General features: G+C 41.7%; 1 protein-coding gene across 1 annotated transcript in view; it reads left to right on the forward strand.

Moving 5' to 3' along the window:
- LOC126263358 (Down syndrome cell adhesion molecule-like protein Dscam2) overlaps nt 1-24,784 on the forward strand; it is a 118,098-nt gene that overhangs the window by 63,438 nt on the left and 29,876 nt on the right. Inside the window, exons 2-4 of the mRNA XM_049960448.1 lie at nt 3,380-3,548; nt 8,631-8,770; nt 21,227-21,344. Of these exons, the coding sequence (XP_049816405.1) occupies nt 3,380-3,548; nt 8,631-8,770; nt 21,227-21,344 (427 nt within the window). The remainder of the gene's footprint in view (nt 1-3,379; nt 3,549-8,630; nt 8,771-21,226; nt 21,345-24,784) is intronic.

Here is a 24,784-nt window from a genome sequence, read left to right on the forward strand (position 1 = left end):
ACAGCAAAACGTCAGTGACTGCGCGTGACAATCGTGTATAAAAGGAGCTGTAATGAGAGAGAGAATCAGATGCGCCAGCAGTCGCAGCATGTTGACGTTACCTGAAAAGGTGCTTTTAGTGAAGCTGTATTATCGCAATGGGGAATGTGCTAGTTCAGCGTTACGATCGTATCGCCATAGGAAGGGGATTCGAACGGGTAAAGGTCCATTGACAAATGCAGCTGTGGCGAGAATGATTTCGAAGCCACGGGCTGTTTAGACGATAGACCCCGTAGTGGCCTACCAAGCACAAGGCGTAATGCTGCTGAGACAGTTCAGGAGGAAATGGTGACTGTAGCGGATTCGTCTATGCGCGGGGAAGTCAGCGCTCGTGCAGTCGCACGTCGCACCGGCATTCCATACACTACTGTTTGGTTGGCACTGAGGCGTACCCTCCGATGCTATCCGTACAAAATCAATCGGCATCATGAACTGTTACCTGGCGATTTAGTGAAGCGGAGAGCATTTGCGCTGTGGGCGCTTCAAAAGATGAGGGAAAAGGACGATTGGCTGAGTAACATGTTGTGGACCGACGAAGCTCATTTCACGCTCCGAGGGTCTGTCAACGCCCACAACTGCAGAATTTGGGCTACCTAAAATCCTAGAACTGTCGTGGAAACTCCATTGCACAACGAGAAAGTCACGGTATGGGTTGGATTTACCAGGTCTACCGTTATCGGACCTTTTTTCTTCGAGGAAAGACGTGATTCTGGTTTTGTAACTGCTACCGTGACGGGTGAGGTACGCCGATATGTTACAGAATCGCATCATCCCCAGCCAGGCTGATAAACACCTGCTGGAACGTACGATGTTTATGCAGGATGGCGCTGCACCCCATATTGCTAGACGTGTGAAAGATCTCTTGCGCGCAAGGTTTGGTGATGATAGTGTGCTCAGCAGCCACTTTCGTCATGCTTGGCCTCCCAGGTCCCCAGACCTCAGTCCGTGCGATTATTGGCTTTGGGGTTACCTGAAGTCGCAAGTGTATCGTGATCGACCGTGATGCTGAAAGACAACATCCGACGCCAATGCATCACCATAACTTCGGACATGCTTTACAGTGCTCTTCACAACATTATTCCTCGACTACAACTATTGCTGAGGAATGATGGTGGACATATTGAGCATTTCCTGTAAAGAACATCATCTTTGCTTTGTCTTACTTGGTTATGCTAATCATTGCTATTCTGATCAGATGAGGCGACATCTATCGGACATTTTTTGAACTTTTGTATTTTTTTTTTGTTCTAATAAAAACCCATGTCATTCCAAGCATGTGTGTCAATTTGTACCTCTCTAACTGCATTATTTCGTGATTTATTCAGTTTTCAAATTTATACTGAATTTTGATCACCCGGTACATCCAAGATAATGGAAACAGACATTCCGAGCACTACTTCCTGCAGGGGGAGCGCGAGCCACGGCCTGCAGGAAGTATCACTACGCCAAAACCTGATTGGCTGTAGACAGCTGTTTAGGGGCTAGAACCAGCCCCGAAGTTAAATTCATGCCGGATGCTGACCTCGTGTACTGCGACCGTTGAAGATTACGTCTCTGAATTGGACTGTTACTAGCGTGTGTGTGTGTGTGTGTGTGTGTGTGTGTGTGTGTGTGTGTGTGTGTTACCACGAGCCTTTGTGGAAAATTAGAAGTGAACTTTTGTTTGCATCAATTAGGAGACTTTTACTGGCATCGCTATTGTTACCTTTCGTTTTTTTGTTCTGTCATCAACCTTGTGAACTTACATCAATAAAATTTGTGTTTGTGAAAAATTGCGAATTGTCAGTCACAACATGAATCATTCTGCATCATGTATTTATGTGTGAGAGGGCGTCTCTAAAATCAATTAAAGGGTTTAACTGAATGAAAATTACAACTGATCGTCGCTGTATCTTCTACAAACATAATTACGAGAGCACTGAAAAGTAATACCTCCGAATTTTTATGTGAAATCTCTTACAGCTTATTAAATAAAACAAATGTTATTAACATTCCATATCTTTACCCTTTATGCCTGCATATTTGTTGCCCTCTGCTGTTAGAGAGCTCCTAATTGACGCGTGTAACATGGTGGTGTGTAAGATAAATGTGTTGGTGTGTAAGAAATAGTGTGCTGTAATCGAGTCTCGAATTCGATGAGTTCGTCCACTCATGGAGCACCCTCTCCTTCAGCATGACAACACCAGTACCTAACAAGGGCTGAGACATCTGCAACAATCTGACGCCTTGGGTTCACTGCCATCGATCATCTTCCTTACAATTCAGGCTTGGCTCCATCCGATTTTTATCCGGTCCCAAAACTTAGAGAACGCCTTCGATGACTTTACTTTGATAGTGATGAAGCGGTAAAAGCAGAGGTGAGGTTGTGACTCCGTTAATGAAGTTCACCATTCTACAATGATGGTATCAACAAATAAGTCTCGCTGGCAGAAATGTGGTCGTCACCACGGAGATTTGGTTGAGAAGTAAATTTGTAGACATGATTAATAAAGACGCATAATGTTATTAACGTTTGTTTTATTTTAAAAGATTTAACAATTTTCACATAAAAAATCCGGGCGCATTACCTTTCTGCACGACCTAGTATAAACTCTCTCGGCAGTCAGTATATCCCATTTTAATATCAACATTTTTCTCGATTGTTGTCGTTCATATAACGTGTCATAAGGAGACACTGACAACCTTGGGTGCTCATCAGGGAATTGCCAGAAAGATAGTGCTCCTACAGCACTATGCTTGCGCTCACTACCCACTTGGTGAAAACAGCTTTGTCTTGTTTCCATTTTTCATTGATTCCACTCTTTTCTACACCACGCTCTCTCTCTCTCTCTCTCTCTCTCTCTCTCTTCGTCCTGATCTAGCGTCTTTCAGGCAGAAAACTTGAGCGGACTTCCCACATGAAATTTTTTCAGTTGTACGTAGGGAGGAAAGGAGTCTGAAGTTCTCCCTCACAACCCACAATTATTTCAATTTATTACGGCACATCGAGAGCCTTCTGTGTGCTAGAGGGATACCACGCTTGCTACTATGGTCAAATGAGTCTCGTTTTACATATCCAAAATCAAAAATCAATTCCATGCCTCAGACTCAACTGTTTATTTCTTCAGAAAGTTTAAACAAACAGCTGTTTTTCTCTGACGCATTGTTGAGCAAATATCCTGTTCTAAGGACAACAGATTTCTGGACATTACGACTTTGCTTATTTAATAATCAAGGTTTTCTGGCTGTATAATAAATGTTACAGTGCACTACAGGATTGTGTTAGTTATCGTATTTCTATCCTACCTTCATTTTCCCAACGACACGGTAGCTTAACGAATCTGTTTACGTCGCTTTCCAGACGTGTCACAGGGGTACCAGCTGCAGGTGCACAACGTGTTCTGCATCCGCGGCAACGTGGCGGTGCTGACGTGCAACATCCCGGCGCAGGTCCGCGGCCTGCTCACCGTCACCAGCTGGCTCAAGGACGAACCCCTGCTCGGCCGATCGGCGCTTCACCCCGGCGGCAGGTGAGGTTCAGCTGCAGCTGTTCTCCAGTCGGTATCAGGGCGTCCACCTTCTGTAACACACTCGCCCCTGATGGTCTATTTTCAACAGAGTTTACAACTCTTGTCGAGTGAGATAGCAGTTACTCTAGGTTTCATGAGAAACCTTACGACCTTGCATACATGGTATCAACAATTTATCATTTATTTTTGTTAAAACTCTCTACTGTTTATGTTAGATGTACTTAGAAATAATCAAATTATTCAAATGACCCTTTGTCTCTGCTAGAAGGTTTCTCGGTAAAGGATGACTCCATTTCGCTGAAACTCCATTCAGAACTACAGAGCTCCTCCAATGGACAGCGTCATTCAAAAAATTCTGTTAAAAATCGCGTATATCTTGGAGTATACATCAACAGAAAACATTTAGAATACGTTAAAAGCAAATAAATCACTTAACTAACAGAGTTACGGGGATATTATTCATCTGTCGATATAGTTGAAAATTTATGCCGTCCGGCAATCGAACCCAGATATCTTGCTTATTGCGAACAGACGCCATGAAACCTCTAGGACTAGCTCAAAACTTCAGTGTTACTTATCTTTCCCTCCGAACACTACAGTCAACGGTACCCTCAGGGGATATGCTGCAAGTAATAGGGAGTAAACATACCTGTTACTTTATGTCTGGGTCGGTTCTCGAAGCGTGCTGGATTGGCCTGATTGGTTAAGGTGACTGCCCGTGATAAGCAAGAGGTAGTATTCGAATCCCGGGATGGTACAATTTTTAATTGTCAAAATAGCTTCAAACTTAATTAATTAACCCAAGTTTTGACCCTATTTCTCCACTCAGCGCTTGAATGCAGCAACTTCGAATAAAACCAAAATTATGCTTAGCTTTACAGGACGATGAATTCCACCTTATGCACGACACCTTTTTTCTGTTTTTTTTTTTCATCCAGACGTGTTTCAGCACCCATAGGTCATGCAATCAGCCCATTCACTTCGCCAACAACATATGAGAGAGCACCACAATATCAAAACCATGAGAAGTTTTAGATTGTGTAGCAGAATAGATACCAAAATAAATGTCCAATAGCATCTTGTAAGTTAGAAAATAAAAAATAATCCATTGAAGATAGCACAAAAAGTGCTGAAACATGCCTGGGTGAAAGAAAACAGGAAAAAAGGTGTCTTGCATAAGGTGAAATTCCTCGTCCTATTTTCGTAGCAAGCACAGACATAACAAGAAGAATTGCAACACCACAAAATGATTATGCTTAGCTTTGTAAACCCCTTAACTTCATATTGACTGTGTTTTGTGGTGTGACTGATAAAGTTTTAATTACAGTTCCACTTAAGTAATCTAATAAAATTAATAATCCTTCAGAAAAATATAAGAGCAGTAGATGGACCGTTTTAATTATATTACTGAGGACACTCTGCATAGTTAAATTATTTCTATCCGTCTTACAGACACAAATTCAGAACATGGTACTCTGCAACAAAATGTAAACAGTACTGTGTGTGCACCTCATAACCTCTTCAACTGTACAAATGAACAAGCGAGGTGAGGCGCTGGTACTCTAAAGTACTATTCCTCATTTGTATTTCCTGCTCTTTCATTCGCCTAGTTTCAGTGTCCAGTAATCCAAAATATTGTCAGGGCACTCCTGGTCCGTACAGTTGTATTTTGTCGTGTTCCTACGTAATTTACCTAACTGCATGAAGAAGCTAGTTTGACTTTGTAACTTAATCTCTTAGTATTTTACTTTACTCCTTTTTATTTGTTTATGAACAGCTCGTTTGATGGCAACTTGCTAAGAATAGACATCATTTGTGTAACCCGAGGTTGAAAAATATAATTACAAGATTTCGTTACGAGGCGATCCCTGTGTTCCCCTAAGGCAGCGTTCCTAGTCTGCGTGAGCGCTTGTCCTCACCACTCTTGTAGAAATCAGTTTTTAGCCGTTAAAGCGAAGAGATAGTTGCCTGTATGCTAGTCACCTCACACTAAAATCAGGCAGTTTGTGTAATCTGGTACCTATTCTCTGGTGTCGATACACTCGGGAAACATTCACACTCGACTTTTACCGGAAATGCGAGCATTCACTGCAGCTCATAGGCATTTTTATGAAAAAGGGACTCCACAAACATTGTATCGAGATGTTGATCATCCTATGTTGACTATCCAGCATAATGTTTTTGTGCGAAGTGTAACTCGTCGACAATCGTGTTTCGACATGTTGATCTGTTCATGAAACACTGCAGGTATTCACGTTACAAGATCCAGCCGTCACATATAAACTATTAAAAAGTTCTTACAATTACTAGAATGGATATTCATTAAAATGTGATATTATAAAACTGCATTGAGGCAGAAGTACAAATAAAAATTATAATTCCCAAATACAATTATTTAGATACGTGAAGTTACGTTTATGTCATCAATTGTTCACAGCCAGATAAAGAAAATAAAATTACGAAGCATGAGAGAAAGTAAACATGTGAGAGCACTGTAATCAATCAGATTACGTCAGTAGAATAAATTGATCTGAACACAGAACGAGAAACAACAACAGTAAACCAGTTAATTTCACAACTGCTACAAAAAAAATGGCTCTGAGCACTATGGAACTCAACTGCTGAGGTCATTAGTCCCCTAGAACTTAGAACTAGTTAAACCTAACTAACCTAAGGACATCACAAACATCCATGCCCGAGGCAGGAGTCGAACCTGCGACCGTAGCGGTCTTGCGGTTCCAGACTGCAGCGCCTTTAACCGCACGGCCACTTCGGCCGGCGCAACTGCTACATTTAGGTGATCGTTATATAAGACTTCAGCAAATAAACTTCATCCGTTATATGTCTGTATTCCCTATTAGGGAAGAAGAAGAGTTCTGAGTATGAAATGACAGTATTACTGGTCCACTTCGCATCTGCACTGAGCGCCCTGTCTCAGACAACAATGTAACACGGCTATGTGCCGCCCTGATCGAGAGATGAACACTTCACTATGTGATTGTTGAACCTTACTACAATGGACGCAACAGTGATTCTAAAGGAAAGAGAAAAATTAAGAATTAACGTCCCGTAGACAACGAAGTCACTACAGATTGAGTGTAAGCCCGGATTTCAGAATGAAATAGGTCTTATATTATTGAAAGGAACAGTCCTAACATTTGTCTTAAGGGTTTTCGATAAACCACATAAAACAAATATCCGGATAGTGGCCGGACGGGAATTCGAACTGCCGCTCTCAGTACCTTAACCACTGTCCCACCTCGTTCTGTAAGACGATATGAAATTCAACCGTAGCAGCAATCGAAGGACCTGAGGCTGGTGCACGTAAATGTCTAACTCCGTTGTAGATACAGCTGCCACTATTGTTAATGAGACACAAGTTTTCCTCAGCCCTAATGGAATACAAGAAATTTAGCAACCCACATTCAGTTTTGAACCTGAACCTCGTTCTCGTTTACATAAGCATTGCGAATTTAAAATTGTCAAGTGACTTATCTGTGACAGAAGATTCCCTTGGCTATTTTGTTGTTCTCCCCTGTCCCGTCTTCAGGGTTCGTTGTTTCGGGGCTGAAGTTCATTTTCTCTGTGGCTTCCTATCGGTGGAAAATCTGACCACATGTTCCAGATAATATAGAACAAAGTAAACAACACTCCCTCTTCGCTACAAGCAAGAGAAAGTGTGGTATCCTGCAGGGTATCAGTAGACTTGGTTATGGAGGGCAATTAGTTGACAGATACCGTAGTTATGAAACGCAAATCTTCCCTATTAAGGATACATGTCGAATGATTCGCTAAAGTCAACGGACTTCAAGTTCCAACTGATAAAACCTTGGAAACCGCTCCAGCGAAAGTACTCACAGTTTTCTAGCGTCCGTAGCGTGGTCTTTCCGCCGCAGCACTTTTTAGTTGATTTATTTCCTGTTTAGTTGGACGAGGGCAAGCTTTGGTAAAGCAGCTACGTGTAATTTCTGTCTTCTGTTTCATATAAATATGAGACTAATGTGGCTCAAGCGTTAAAAATTTGAGACAGCATTTTATATTTTTTACCATTTTTGGCTTGCTTACATTCTGTTTGGTGCTAATAACACTATCGATGATCACCAAAACTACTATACCAATCGCAGTTTATACTGACCTCATTTGTTTAGTCAATAAACGTTGTATTCCTGCTGACCCACTACACAGACGGATAGAGAAATATTTTATGCCCAAGATCAACCTGTGATCCCAAGAAAACCGTGGATGTTTAAGTTAAATCTGAGCATACGGCACACAACATCCATCATTAGGATGGGGCTAGGACATGCATGTTTTCCAAGTCATCTCCATAGTATAAAAAGTCCTTATTGTTCCGTGGAAACTCTCCAGGTAGAGACTCCAAATACAGAATAATAAGTGTACTGCATTTAAGTATTGTTATACTTTGTGATTTTTGAGAACATTTCTCGTGGAGAAACAGCGGTCTAGCTAGAAGTACTTTCAAAATGGATCACGTGAAAAAGAGCGCGCTGGCTGGGGTGGCCGAGCGCCTTTAGGCGCTTCAGTCTGGAACCGCGCGACCGCTACGGTCGTAGGTTCGAATCATGCCTTCGGCATGGATGTGTGTTATTTCCTTAGGTTTAAGTAGTTCTAAGTTTTAGGGGACTGATAACCTCAGAAGTTCAGTCCCATAGTGCTCAGAGCCATTTGAACCATTTGAAAAAAGAGCCCTTACCGCAAAAACACTTATTTCGATGTCAACCGGTATCGGTCAGTGTTTGACCTTCTACAGACCCTCACACCACAATGGTAGGCGGTGGCGGTGAATGGAGCGGGCATTGTGACTCCACAAAGTAGTTGACGTTCGTGGAGTCACAACACCCGCTCCATTCATTGTCACCGCCCACCATCATGGTATGAGGGTCTGAGGATGGCCAAACACTGATCGAACCCGGTTACCTTCGAAATAAATGTTTTTGACAGTCGAAACTATTTTGTAATCTCTTTTTAAAATGTAGTTATAGTTTGTTTTCTAGATCAGTGATCGTTAAGGGAGGTGCTTGTACAGTTACATTGGCAGTAGTACACCGCCTACCCTTGCAGGTACACTCCGACGACGGGCGGCACGCTGCACGTGCGCGACACAGCGCCAGAGGACACGTACTCGCGCTTCTACTGCCAGACGGTGCACCAGCTGACGGGGGAGCGGCGCATCAGCATGCCGGGGCAGATCATCGTCACTGGTATGGAGCAGTACTTCTATATCTCACTTCACTTACGCTGTAGTTTAAGCAAATTACCTCTCTTCCTACTGCCACATTGCAGCGGGGCGGGGTTTGTACTTACAACCGCTGTACTTTCATGGACTGGATTGGATTGTGTGGGGGAGGAGACCAGACAGCGAGGTCATCGGTCTCATCGGATTAGGGAAGGACGGGGAAGGAAGCCGGCCGTGCCCTTTCAAAGGAACCATCCCGGCATTTGCCTGGAGCGATTTAGGGAAATCACGGAAAACCTAAAATCAGCATGGCCGGACGCGGGATTGAACCGTCGAACTCCCGAATGCGAGTCCAGTGTGCTAGCCACTGCGCCACCTCGCTCGGTGGTGGGGTTTGTTTTTTGTTTTTATTCTCGTTACGTCATTGTCACTGTGCAGGCTGCAAATTAAAATTCACCTACCTCTGAACGGCGTCTGCTCTATGTCCCTTCACTCGGCAACGTAGATACTTACAAGATGATGTAAAATCAGCTTTGATTAAAAAAAAAAAAGACACCATCTAATATATACAATTACTGAGGCCGAGCAACTCTATTCATGAAAGAAAGTTCTGTAGAAAAACTGTCATTCAATTTTATCGAACAGTAAAAAAATGCATTGGCTTCTGGAAAATAACGTTATAAATATCCACACAAAAATGTTTATGTTGTCCTTGATAGCAAAAAAAGGTACTACTCAATCCACATTTAAACTATTGGCTATTTTCTTCCAGTTCACAACTCATATACACATTTCACAAGCACAGCAGCCAGAAATCTGTCCAAACCCGACCCGAACTAAACAACGTTTTCACAGTCATTAATTTCACCACTAATTTGAGTTATTACATTAGGTCTTTCTTGTGGATTTCTAAAAAAGCAGCCGCTCGCCAAAAAAGCTCAGTGGCTGAAAACTGAAAAATGCCATGTGGATACTATGAAGGCCAATATTTCACACGCGAATATCTGTCCAACAGATTTAGTCAAAATCTCTGAAATTTCGCCAAGCAAGCCTCAACAGCAACTTGCTGTCGATTTAGCTCACCAATATCTCAAACACTAAGAAATTCTTCATCTTACACATTATTCTGACTTGCACTAGTAACATGACCGTCCGCGTTCAAAGCTAGCGAGCGACTTCCTTCTTCCACCCTCACTCCCAGTATAACTATCAGGTAACGATTGGGAACCATCTCAGTTCTGATTGGCTGACCATACTCGTTGCCAATCAGAATGCTCGCTTATGATCGTACTCGCGCCAAAACTGGCCTGCACCAATCCTTATACACAGACGCATTTGCATCAATCTGACATGCAAATATTAAAGTAATGTTTAATAAATGGAAACGAAAAGTCAATAATTCTAGAAATATTCTTTAGATACAGATTTTACTCCAGCTGACGTTCTGGCTGCGTCATCAGCAAAGTGAGTAAATCCCCTAGGATCATTTTCCCACGACAGGCTTGTGTAACTCTTGCAGGTTACTTAAGACGGTATATAATGCAACATTGAAATTAAACTAATGTCCCACATACACACTCTCATTTATTCACATTTACTCCCACAACCGTAATAGACACAAATAATAACTTTGTCTGACTTTTATATTACAAAAACGAAAAATAATTAAAGTTTTAATATGAAAATCTCAATTAATTATTTCTGCACACTGAGAGTTCGGTTTATGTTTTCCAATTATACTAAAAGATAAACTATCATATTTCCTAACTGAATTTAGTTCCCTAAGTGTCAGCGTTTTACTTTTTTGTATTTTTTTATCTCCGAAACTATGATAGTTACTATGTTTAAATTTTTTACAGTGTTCTCCTGTATAACAAAAGGGAGTGTACCGATTTTAAAAGGGTTGAATAATATTTAATATCATTTATTTACGTTCTTATAGGTGATGAATGTACGCGTCCAATAAAAGACCTTGAATAGGTTTCCCACTGCAGGCACTGACAAATGCTCGTGTGTCTCTTGGTTAGGCCGCTAGATGTCAGCCCCAAAGTTACATGCAGCAAGCTATCTTGAAAAAAACGTTCGCTCGAACAACCTGAGACGCTACAATATGAAAAGCTGCCAACGCTGTATATGATTAAATGTGTTGAACGTTTTACAAGCGCGTATTAAAAATTTGGTAAACATTAGAGTTGTAAAACTACCATAGACTACCGCAAACTATCATAAGTAAGCGTACATTGTGGTAATCTCCCAAGTAGCTTTGGTTGTTTATGGTCGTATCCGCATTATCTGTTCGTTAGGTTTGTTGCGTCACCTTCTAACAAGGGCTTTCTTTATGTATGTGATCAGTGTCTTACTAAATTCCTCCAGAGACTGAGAGCGCTGAACCATCTAGAAGCTGAGTCAGGATAAATAAAGGGCTGTGTAACCAGTGGAACATTTTTATTCTACTAGCTATTCTCCTGTCTGTCACTTAACAAATACGCAGTATTATACAAAATTCAAATTTTTAATGTCTGATTCAGGCATTATTCGAAAATTGGTTATTTGTAACGTGGAACAGAAGAATGTTGTAGTAAAAGTGAATAAAACCACACACATTTATCATATAATGCTAGAAAAAGCAATTTCCTAAATAAAAAAAGATAAAATAAAATAACTGCAAAACAAAAATATATCAAACATAGCTTTAATACTTAGTCGATCTCATATAAAACATGTTTCTGTCATTCACAAACAACTTTCGCATTTATTAATAATAGCAGGAAAATCTTGTCTTCATGATGTGAGAGAGGGAGTATGTTACGTGTCGTATGAGCGGTGTGGAGGGTATATATATGTGAAATAAGCGCGTTATAACTTGTCACTTCGTGAGACGGTCAGATAAAACAGATTCCACAGTGCACGAATGGCGTGTACATATCGGTTTTTCGGGATAGAAAAACCTATCTACAAGCACGTTAAATTACATACTGGTTTCGAAAAGCAGGAAAATTAGCCACACTAATTACAAAGAGTAGCTTTCATCATGGAAACTGGGAGAAATTAAATGTTAATACAGCTTTAGTTAACTGCAGGAACATCCGTGGAAGGATCACAGAGCTACTCTCATTATAATGGTAATAAGGCGCGCATAGCAGGGCTACTAGCAACAGGGAACTGGTTGCAGCCAGATGTGAAATGCAATGAAATTTTAAAAATCTCTTATTATCTATACTGTAAAAATCAGGTGGAACCAAGTGGTGGAGGCTTGTTTACAAGCGTAAATTATACCGTAACGTCTAGTAAGATTAAAACAGATTCAGAATGCGAAACATCTTGGATGGAGATAAGTGTTAAAGCTGGATCAAATACGGTAACCGGCTGCTTTTTTTATAGACCCCTTGCCTCTGGAGTCGTTGTGGCGGAATATTTTAGAGAGAATTTGGTGAAGACCGCACTTAATTTCGCCAGTCATGTTATAGTATTAAGGCGAGAATTCATTTTACCCATTACAAACTGGAAGACTCATGTTACAGGGCGGGGTAGTAGTGAACGGATTCGTTTTATATTATTCGAAATCGTTTATTCCAGAAAAAACTGCTATTGCGTGTAGCTTGTTAGACTTCATGTTCACTGAGTTGAAAAACTTGGGCCTATTTCTAACCATACAGTAAGGGGTTAGTGATCATAAGACCGTTAGAGCATCACTGACTACGGATATTAATAATAATGTAAAGGAAAGTGGGAACATATTTCTGCTTGTAAATTCGACAAGAAATAGGGTTCAGATTAAGTGAGTAGCCAACGTCAAATATATGACCCTGAGACTAAAAATGTTTTGAAAATGTACAAAATTCAGGAGTATTGTACAATATGGCTAAGACAGATGTGTAACAAACAGAGTTCTTTGGAACTGGAAAGACACATAGTGATTCGACAGCCTGAATAAAAAGCCGCAATAGAAAGCTGCTCCGAAAACAGAGAGTTTCACCACATACTTAAATGTAGCCAAAACCCTGTGGACGAAAAGAAATGGAACACGGCCAAAACCAGCGTGAGGAGAGATATACGTGAAACATTCAACGAATCCAAAAAGTAAAATTCCGTAGACCGATCTGGCACACAATCCTAAGAACATTTGGTCTCATCTTTAATTCAATAAACGGATCAAAGCAACTTGTCCACTCGAATGGCGACAAAGAGAAAGACTTAAAGCTAAATTCTTTTTTCTGAAACTGTTCCACAAGGCCGGCCGGTGTGGCCGTGCGGTTCTAGGCGCTTCAGTCTGGAACCGCGTGACCGCTACGGTCGCAGGTTCGAATCCTGCCTCGGGCATGGATGTGTGTGATGTTCTTAGGGTAGTTAGGTTTAAGTAGTTCTAAGTTCTAGGGGACTGATGACCACAGATGTTAAGTCCCGTAGTGCTCAGAGCCATTTCAATCAATTTTTTGTTTCACAATTGAAGACCACACTACGGTTCCTCCCATCAAAAGTCGCAGGAACAGCAAAATGACAAGTATAGAAATAAGTGAATGCAGGATAGAAAAACGAACTAAAGTCACTCGAGAAAAGGCGATCGGACGTGATGGGATACCTATACGATTCTACATAGGGTATGGGAAAGGACGGTCGTCTAGCAAAAAAATGGTTCAAATGGCTCTGAGCACTATGGGACTCAACTTCTGAGGTCATTAGTCCCCTATAACTTAGAACTAGTTAAACCTAACTAACCTAAGGACATCACATACATCCATGCCCGAGGCAGGATTCGAACCTGCGACCGTAGCAGTCGCGCGGTTCCGGACTCAGCGCCTAGAACCGCTAGACCACCGCGGCCGGCGCTCGTCTAGCAGCTGTTCCTGCAGGAAGTAAGGATTCGAAATGATATCGATATCAGGCGTGTCATTCTCGTTTTGAAGAACGGTAGTCGAGCAGATGCACATCACTGCAAGGCAATGTCGCTAACGTCTGTTGTATACGAGTGGGAAAAGATTTTATGATCGCTTATTGTGTGTTTCTGAAGACGGAAAATCTTCTTTGTAGGAATCAACATGCATTCCGCGAAAACGTTCTTGTGATACCCAGCTCGCTCAGTTCCTCCGCGAGACACAGAATTCAATATATTCCAGCGCCCAGATAGATGCCGTATTCCTTGACTACCGGAAGGTAAACGATGCAGTTTCGTATTGTCGCTTATGAAGAAAACACGAGCGTGCGGAATGTTTGACTAGCTTTGTGACTGCATTGAAGAGTTTCTGACAAATAGAACACAGCATTTAATTCTTAATGGAATTAAGGCGTGTCCAAAATGAGTGTTATAGGATCATTATTTTTCACAATATACGAGGGGCGTTCAGAAAGTAAGCTCCGATCGGTCGCGAAATGGAAACGACTATGAAAATCCGATAAAGCTTTGCACAGATGTGTTGGGTAGTGTCTCTAGTATAACCCCAGTTAGCATCACGTCGCTCTTCTCATTTCTGAGCTCGCAGTGAGTGCGTAAAAATGTCTAGAAAATAGTGTCTGCCGCCAAGTACGAGGGCCTGGTGAGAAATTTCGCCTGAAGCCATGCAGCTAACATTACATAACTGTCGTGCTCTTTCTTCTTCAAGACAATTCTCAGCCGCATTCTGCAGGGGCAATGAAAATGCTCCTGCATCGTTTTCAAATGGAAATGTGAGATTACCCACAATACAGTCCGCAATTGTCTCCCCCTGAGTTTCATCTCTGGTCACATGAACCGCTGTCTTCGAAAAAAACATTTTGACACAGACAACGAGGTGTAGGCCAGCGTGGAGAATTGGCGGAAAGCACTGGCGGCTGCCTTCTATGATGAAGCTATTGAAAAGTTGGTACAACGCTATGACAAAAGTCTAAGTCAGAACGGCGACTACGTAGAGAAGTAGCTGAAAGGTGTAGCTAATTGTTACAAGTAAAACATTTCTGATGTTCACTGTGGTTTCAATTTGGCAATCAATCGGAGCTTACTTTCTGAACAGGCCTCGTATATGAATGACGTAGTTGATAACGTCGGCAGCTTCATGACGCTGTTCTTGGATGATACCGTTGTACACAGTAAAGAAGTAACGCTATGAAATCATAGCGAAATAAAGGAAAATCTGCAGATGGTCGACGCTGGTGCATGGATCGGCAGCTTACGCTCAAAGTAAACGAATGTAACGTACTGCGCGTATATAGGAGGAAAGACGTGTTGTTGTTTCCCTACACAATTGTGAAACAATCAACTGAAAGTAATCACATACACTAAATAGCTGGTAGTATGCGTGGGAGCAGTTTAAAGTAGAATGAGTAGATAAAACTAATAGTAGGAAATGCAGATTCCAGACAGAGTCACTGGAAGAATCGTCAGCAATAGCTATTCACCTACGAAAGAGGTAGCTTACAAAACCCTCATTCGACCGATATTTCGGTATTTCTCCTCAGTCTAGAATGCTTATCAGATAGCACTAACAGACAAAACAGTGAATATCCAAAGCAAGCGGCGCGTTCTGTCATGAGTTCGTTCCGTATGTGCGAAAGTATCACGGAGACCATCCAACACCGGTGGCAGACGCTACAAGAGAAGTGTTGTACATAGCAGTGGGGTCTACTGTTGAAAGTCCGAGATTCTACGTTGCTAGAAAAGCCAACCAATATATTGCTTCCTCCTACATACGGGCTGTTAGGGGTATAAATGCACATATTTTCATTGGTGCCGGAGGACAGTGTACTGAAAAACATTACATTAGTATTTACTTCATTTCCAGACTAATAATTATATCTATTAGGAGAAGAATGCCATTAATGCTTGTTTGCCCCTGCGTAGAAAGCCAAGTGTCGAAGTGCGGACGCGTGAACGCAAAACAGTTAGTCTATAGTGACAGGCATAGTCCACATAATGGCGCAGTAACGATGGTGCTGAAAACAACAGGTGGTAAATTCTGTGACGTGTTTACGGGAAGATGGTTAGACGCAGAGAAAAAATAATTAACACACTGAAGTGGGTAACACGACTTGCGTCAGTGTGTTTCGTTTTGGGGCCGAGTTATGACTAAATTTCAGAGAACAACGTTAACTAACTAAATATCATCACTTCCATATAACTTATACAATGTAAGCACCGCAAAGCAGAAAAGTTGTCTGAAGGCATATATGTTGAGTGTCCGTATTGAATTCGCATTTGGAGTGACATCTCATGGCAATAATGGGAGCACATAATGATGTAAGTTATATGTTAATAATAAGTTTAAATATCGTATGCGAATCATGGGTTGCGTGTGTGAGAGATTAAATACTTATCTGAGGCTGGCTGAGGCGACACAAATAAAATAACAAAATAAGAAAAAATACGTATGATGTACATGTTAAGTTCGTGTTACTGTGCTGTGTTGTTTTAGACTCACTGACGCAATTCTTTGTCTTGGACTCTTTATGGTAGACTTCTTCGCCCTGCCATGCAAAGCATCGTGTCCACATCTCTAGCTTTGATTCAAGGTGGGTGGAAAGCTGGAAGCTAAGTCACCTGCTGCGCGCAGAAAGAACGTACTGTATATAAGTTGCTGAAGTAGCTTTTGGGAAAAAGTTTAATTTGTAGCATAAAAAATGAAAGGCCACGTATTCTGGATTCGCGTGTTTTTCGCTACGCAATTATTCTCAAATGACTGCAGGGAAATTATTGGTTAAAAATATTTGATTATCTCAAACCGTACATCTCACATCACAGCCTGATGATGAGGTGGTTATCTTTTCGTTATTGGTCATAGTTACTACGATACTCCAAACCTGAATAACTCACTGCTCGTTGTTTGAAGAATTTGCAGTGAATTAAGAGTGCAAACTGCGACTGGTAATCTAAAGGAAGCAGAAACTGGCAGCCTGGAATTGTCTCATACAGTATTTCGAAGTGCATATACAGCCTTAAAAGAAAAGGTGACATGTGAAAATTTGTGCCGAGCCAGGATGCTGAATTTTTCTAGAACGGTTGTCTTAACCACCTCGACCATCTTTTCCTTTCTTTTTTTACACTATATGTACTCAACTGAGTATCAGTCACACCTGGTGATGTTTCACTGCAAGAAAAGGAAAGGAAGGTATTACCCTCATCACAGTATTATCAGATACACCAAAAAACATTGAATGAATAACAGCCACAACCGAGAATTGAACACGGACCAGAAACTTGTCAGTCTAAAGCCTTAACCGCTTTTTTTCTTTATAACAGGACGGAAAAAGAAAAAACTCGCTCAAAATAAGGCTCCATCTTGCGAAATTCACATTTTTTACCGCTTTTTCCCATCTTATAAGCTAAGAGACCCATTTCTTGTTGTGTAAGAATTTTTTTAACAAAAAAAATTCTCTTGAAAACAAAATTCTTTTCTTGAAAGACGGAAAAGTCGTCTTGAAAAGTCGTCTTTGAAAAACAGAAAAACTGTTCTTCGAAACGTAGGATCTAGTCCTCAAGAAACTAATGACTTCGCTCCGAAAAAGTAATAAATCTTCTTTGAATTAATAAATCTCTACGTTAAAAAACTATGACTCAACCCCGAAGGCACTGAAACCGTTAGACCACCATCCGGCTTTCTGCGTTCGCGAGGCACTGCTGATCTCTCGAGCTATACTAACTGTTCGCTAAGTGACAATGGCATCATTTCCACAAGTTACCTTTAATTCATCATGATTCGAACCATTTGTACGAAATATTTATAAATCATACACAGAAAACTTCCTCGTGAGTCAGTGTATCTATTAGTCGAAACCATATCAAAGTCCTTACAGCAGTCTCTAAGATTAGCCCGCATATACAGACCGCCACGAGCAAGCGACTACAATTTATATATAGAGATATGCTGAAAAGTTCTTGTAGGTAAATTTAGAGGGCGCACACGAAGGGTTACTAACATTCCAACAATCGGTTTTCCCGCCCAACGTTCGCGACTAAGACAGAAAAGCAGGGGTGGGGTTGAGGGATGGGGGGGGGGGGGGGGGGGGAATGTCACTGTGGAATGACACTTGCAGAACTAGTACAATCTGCCACGCATCGTAAAGTGACTTCTGGATTGTACTCGTAGATGTCCCGATTCCTCCGTTCTCTGCATCCACTGCCATGCAAACTATCATGTTACTGCGCACATTTGATAGTGTTAGTGGGACATTAACATATAGATGCGACGGATAAGAAAATTTGATACAACATTTAACGTACAGTTTACAAAAGGTTTAAAATATTTATTCCTACTCAATGTAGTGAGGAGGGTGGGGTGACTGATTGGGTGATGAATTATTAGAGTCGAGGAAGAGTAAATGAATTCAGAAAGTGAGCCACACGTATGAAAAAACGTTGTTCCCTAGGCAGAGAAATCCGGTGGCATTTTCACAGCGCAGAGTGAGTATGATAAAGGCTTTATACGTGTGGAGAGTGGTAAGGAGATGTTGGTTTTAGTTTGTTGTGGGCTTTTTATTGGACTAACTGCATCGTGCAGGAAACACGTAGAAAACACCGCAGCAAGGCTGAGATCGTGCAATAACATCACAGAAACGGGTGCAAGAGCTATAACAGTACGGTAGTACGGTGTTCTTTCTTAGGACTCGTCTACTCTGCCACCAAATACTGTGCTCTAATGTGACTTAATAGTCCACAGGTGACAAAAATCGCCGTTCAGCTAAATGCAGCAGTCAGGGCAATAAGAGGTTGCGTCAGATACACTCCTCTTCTTCTTCCCTTGTTACCGCCTCTAAATCACGCTGCGCTACCAGATCTTCGAAAACAGAATGACCTTCTCAAGCAGAATGAAAAATTAATTTCTCAGTACGCAATCCAGTTTTGATGTCCCTGTACTTTATACGATCCGAATAAAACCCAGGCAGTCACCAGTAATATTGGCAAGATCATTGCAAGCCCAGTATATTTCAAATTGAGCAATAAATGGTCAGCAATGTGGAATAGTATTGCCCAAGAGCAGTATCAGAATCTCATAAGACGTCGTACAAGACCAGTCGTCATGGAATTACCACGAAGAGCTTCGAAAACAGTTAAGAGGATCCGTACAAGCCATGGCATCTGTGGAACAAGCCTTCAGCGTTAGGAAAAAGCTTCATCTTCTCAATGTGACTGTGACAATGAACATCAGACCATCAAACATATTGTAACAAGCTGTTTCAGACGAGTTTATCCCGGAAATCTAGAAGATTTCTTTGAAGTGACAAAGGCAAAGAATGGATTGAAAATTTAGATATTAATTTATAGATTTAGTTGCTTAGTTCTATTTATTTTATAAAATTAAGTAATTCCTGAATGTTGGTTGTAGTTCAGTTTGAATTGCCTTGCGGTAAACAAATAAATATTGAGTTGTGTGTAAGCGTCGAGTCTATTTTTTTCGTTCGAAGTTTAGGCCAAAGTACTTGAGTTACTTATTATATTACAGTGCTATGTTGTTAAGAAGAACGATGCAGTATCGTATTTATCCGCCGAAACCGGGCAGTAGTTGTCAATTAAAATGTGGTCCCATGTACAGGAATTACATAATGTGTGTACGAGTACAGATTGTGACGCATAAACGACGACATGTGAAGTTTGGATCTGACCTTGAGTAGTGCACGGATAGCCGAGGCTGAGAAGGCGGCCACTCTTGTAAGGCGAGAAATCGGATTGAGTCCTGGTGCGGCACAATTTTCGTTGTCATCATTCCCTAACACAGCTGATGGTTGTTCGTATTCGCAACTGCATATATATTTCATATAGTTGAGTTATTATTAAAGGTATTTTGAATCCATCTCCGTAACTACAAAAAATGCGTGTTTCTATCAACAAATGCGTTTCATTTTATTGAAATAAAACTCCATCAGTGGTCTGTAACGGAAAATATTTAGAATTTTGCTAGCGATGAGATCGAAAAACAGCTCAGTACAAAAGATGTGAATTTTACGAACAGTCAATGACATTCAGTTTTAGCTGACACCAGGAAACGCCGTCTGCTTGCAAGTTTTTTTAGGTATTCCTTAGTTTGGCACTTTTTTTTCCATCTAATCCCACATTGCTTTGCAGAACTACGCATTTATTGATGCTAAACACAACACAATGTAGCACCACTACTGTTTGTTTCCATCTTTCTGGATAACATTTTCTCTGTGTGTTTTGTGTGAGTAGTACTACCACGAATTAACTGCTAGTTTTTCTTTGCTCTAGAAATGTTCTCTTTCTTTGTGATTCGTCAGACGCTTGTGTTATGTCATTTAATTACGTTACTGTGTACTTATTTAAGGTGTAAACAAAGGAGTAGTGATGGAGCTGAAGATCCGAATGGTGATTGGTAGTTGGAAACTTGTGGTAAGTTCTATAGGACGAAATTGCTAAGGTCATCGAAAAATGGTTCAAATGGCTGTAAGCACTATGGAACTTAACAAATGGCTCAGATGGCTCTGAGCACTATGCGACTTAACTTCTGAGGTCATCAGTCGCCTAGAACTTAGAACTAATTAAACCTAACTAACCTAAGGACATCACACACATCCATGCCCGAGGCAAGATTCGAACCTGCGGCCGTAGCGGTCTCGCGGTTCCAGATTGTAGCGCCTAGAACCGCTCGGCCACCTCGGCCGGCCCCGAGGCAGGATTCGAACCTGTCACCGTAGCAGCCGCTTGGTTCCGGACTTGAGGTCATCGGTCCCTAGGCTTAAACACTACTTGATGTAACTTAAACTAACTTACACCAAGGACAACAAACATGCCCAAGTGAGGACTCGAGCCTCCGACGGGGGGAGCCGCGCGAACCGTGGCAAAGCGCACAGACCGCACGGCTATCCCGCGTGGCGAATGGTGATTAGCGGGAGGGGGAGCAGCCGCACGAGAGTAGCAGAGCGGTCTAAGGCGCTGCAGTCATAGACTGTGCGGCTGGTCCCGGAGGAGGTTCGAGTCCTCCCTCGGGCATGGACGTGTGTGTTTGTCGTTAGGATAATTTAGGTTAAGTAGTGTGTAAGCTTAGGGACTGATGACCATAGCAGTTAAGCCCATAAGATTTCACTCACATTTGAACATTTTTCAGTGAACGCAAAGTAGGGGAACTGAGAGTGAGTCGGTAATGGGATGGAGGAAAAGATATGAGGAGAAAGAGATGAAATAAAAGGGTGGGGAGGTAAGGCGAGAGAGCGAGGTATGCGAAAGAAAAAGCTTCGTTTTCAGTTTTTTTGATTGTGTGAGTTTTTCGATTATTTTATATTGTGTCTGTTTTCCAGTATTGATCTGATGATTAAGTAGTGTACGTTAATGCTTTGTGTTTCTGAAAGTATTCTTGAAAATGGTGGAGATGTCTGTCTTTTCTGATTTTTATGACCGTATCTTTCTCTGCTGTGCTTGGCCTGTTAAAGGCGGTCTGCAAACACTGAGTGGTTTGTGCTGTATTTCCGTGCCCTGAAGCTAGCTGGATAGTACAGTAGTAGGCAGAGCTGAGATATTGGCAGACCCTGTTCCGCTGCCTGAGTCGCTGTACCCGGTGTGTTGCAGAGCCGGACGGCAACATGCAGCCCCGCATCGAGCACTCGGCGGCCAGCGTGGTGGCGCGCGCCGGCAGCCCGGCGGACCTGGTGTGTGCCGCCCAGGGCTTCCCCCCGCCCACATACAGGTGAGGGGCGTCGCGGTGACTCGCCACGGGCTCGCTCTCTTAACCGAAACGATTTGTTTATTCGAGGCACTGATCTTTTCAGGTAATTATATTCACATGGTGCACACTTCGAAGACGCTGAAAAGCATTTACTTAACGTGGCAAGTTGTCAGTTTCAGAACGACTTTGTTGCTCCGCCCATTCTAGTTCTAATTGTATGTTCGGTACTACGTTACACTACATTAGACGTATTCCGTGGATCCTGTGGAAGGTTGTCCCTCAGATGTGCAAAGACGCGAAAGACTACATTTTATTTGATTTAAACACAGTACAGTTAAATGACTGTACATTACGAAATACTGTTATGTTTGGTCGTTGCATAAGTTCATAGCCATTTCGTTATGCAGGTCGTTATGCCGATTGCTATGGATTTATTTATCGACTGTCATTTATTATTTGTAGTTCACTGTTTCCCTTTAAGTTTACATACTGTCATTTTGTCATTTGGAGATAGTGAGTGCAGCTGTGCGCGCTAGAAAATGGAATACCAAGTGGAGAAATCCAAACATTTCCGACATATTACCCTGTTCGAGTTCAGTAGAGGGGTGACAGCAGCGGATGAGGCTAGAAATACCGGGTGATCAAAAAGTGAGTATAAATTTGAAAACTTAATAATCCACGGAATAATGTAGATAGAGAGGTAAAAATTGACACATATATGCTTGGAATGACATGGGGTTTTATTAGAACCAAAAAAAAAAGAAAAACAAAGTATTGCTAGACGCGTGAAAGATCTCTTGCGCGCATCGTTTGGTGATGATCGTGTGCTCAGCCGCCACTTTCGTCATGCTTGGCCTCCCAGGTCCCCAGACCTCCGTCCGTGGATTATTGGCTTTGGGGTTACCTGAAGTCGCAAGTGTATCGTGATCGACCGACATCTCTAGGGATGCTGAAAGATGGTTCAAATGGCTCTGAGCACTATGGGACTCAACTGCTGAGGTCATTAGTCCCCTAGAACTTAGAACTAGTTAAACCTAACTAACCTAAGGACATCACAAACATCCATGCCCGAGGCAGGATTCGAACCCGCGACCGTAGCGGTCTTGCGGTTCCAGACTGCAGCGCCTTTAACCGCACGGCCACTTCGGCCGGCTGCTGAAAGACAACATCCGACGCCAATGCCCCACCATAACTCCGGACATGCTTTACAGTGCTGTTCACAACATTATTCCTCGACTACAGCTATTGTTGAGGAATGATGGTGGACATATTGAGCATTTCCTGTAAAGAACATCATCTTTGCTTTGTCTTACTTTGTTGTGCTAATTATTGTTATTCTGATCAGATGAAGCGACATCTGTCGGACATTTTTTGAACGTTTGTATTTTTTTGGTTCTAATAAAACCCCATGTCATTCAAAGCATGTGTGTCAATTTCTAACTCTCTATCTACATTATTCCGTGATTTATTCAGTTTTCAAATTTATACTCACTTTTCGATCACCCGGTATTTGCGCCGTGTATGATGATGTCATTGGACAGAGCACGGTAAGAAAATGGTTTTCTCATTTTAAGGAGGATCATTTTCACATTAGTGACTCTGCAGGTTCACGAAGACCTTCGGGGTGTGGTGAAGATCGTTTAATCGCATTAATCCAAAATATCCACGTCGGTATACTCGAGAACTGGCAAATGTGATGAACTGTGGTCATTCCACCAACGTGCGACAATTACGTTCACTGGGGAAGATTCAAAAATCGGGTGTATTGATACCAAATCCTATAAACCAAAGTCACAAAAATCAGATGGCGGCCATACGTGCGTCTCTGCTTGCTCCCCATCAATTGGCTTGTGAGCAACCCCGACGATTCCCTTTCTGCATCGTTACTGGTGAAGAGAAATTGTGTCTTTATGCTAAAATAAGGAAAAAATGGTTCTAATGGCTCTGAGCACTATGGGACTCAACAGCTGTGGTTATCAGTCCCCTAGAACTTAGAACTACTTAAACCTAACTAACCTAAGGACATCACACACATCCATGCCCGAGGCAGGATTCGAACCTGCGACCGTAGCAGTCCCACGGTTCCGGACTGCGCGCCTAGAACCGCGAGACCACCGCGGCCGGCTAAAATAAGGAAAAGAAAGGAACAAACCAGGAACTCTCCGAACAAATACCTGTGTGCATCCATGAAAGAAACTGTTATGCATCTGGTGGAGCAGCGACGGTGTGGTGTACTACGAATTGCTTCCCTTGGGTGTAATCATCATCCTGATATTTTTCAACTACTGAGACGTCTTCCAGACGGAATCCAAGAACAGCGGGGAATGACCGCCTGCATTCTACTAGACTGACAAAAAACAGGGTACAGGAGTTGGGTTGGGAAATGATTCCGTATCCACCTTGATCATCTGATCTTACGCCCACAAATTTTCACTTTTTCCTCTCTCTATCCTACAACCTTCAAGGGACTTCCTTTCCGGATGAAAATGCGTCCCGAACATGGCTCGACGAGTTCTTCGCCTCAAAACCACGTGATTTCTACAATTGCGGAGTCGAAAAGTCACCCCACCGTTGACAAACTGTTGTAAATAGTGAAGAGAATATATTATTGTTACGTGTATCTGTTGTGCCAAACCAATAATACAGTGCCAGTTCTAATTAAATAACTTGAACATTATACTTATCACTGTAAGATACTCTTCCATGGAGCAGAAGGAATTCCCCAACAGATAGTCCTTTCCAATCACACGAAATCTCCAACGCATTATCCACATGTTTAATGTCGTCCGGCAAGTAGTTGAATTCATGTGTACCCATTTATTTCACTCCTCTCTGTACTAATCTTAATGCTTTGAAGTTTTGGAAAGGTTGTTTTTGGTCTAGTGTTATGTTCACGCTTTTTATTATTTTTACAGGAAAGAGAAATATTGATGACGACAACAGAAATTAGTGAATAAGCATACATTGTGGGGTAGTTGTCAACATTTTGAAGATATCTCTTCAATATGTTCCAAAATTAACGCCAAATATAATTCTTATAACACCAGTCTTTATTCTGAAAAAAAAACTGTCAGTAAAATTTGAATTTCCCGCAAAAATTATTTTTGGTTGAATCTATTTATTAATTATTTTAATTTTATTATATTAAGAAGTGAATATCTCGATAGTACTTAGAAGATGCACGGATACCATCAGTCAGGACTGTTTTCCGGACAATCACAAGTTAAGAAATCAACTGATTGTCCTCCATGTAGAATTCCACTCTGGATACTTAGGACATAGAGGTATTTGAAACTACAATGCATTCAAATAAAAAAACCTTGAAACTTTGAAAAAAAATTGTTGCTATCACTTTCGCATCAACAGCTGTCCTTTTTCTCCGGGCTAGGAGTGCAATTTAAAGCACCTAAGCAACAAATTGTTTCACTTGCAATTCCAATTTTTCTTGCCGTGATATTATT

Source organism: Schistocerca nitens, chromosome 6, assembly GCF_023898315.1.
Source record: "Schistocerca nitens isolate TAMUIC-IGC-003100 chromosome 6, iqSchNite1.1, whole genome shotgun sequence".
Lineage (NCBI taxonomy): Eukaryota > Metazoa > Arthropoda > Insecta > Orthoptera > Acrididae > Schistocerca > Schistocerca nitens.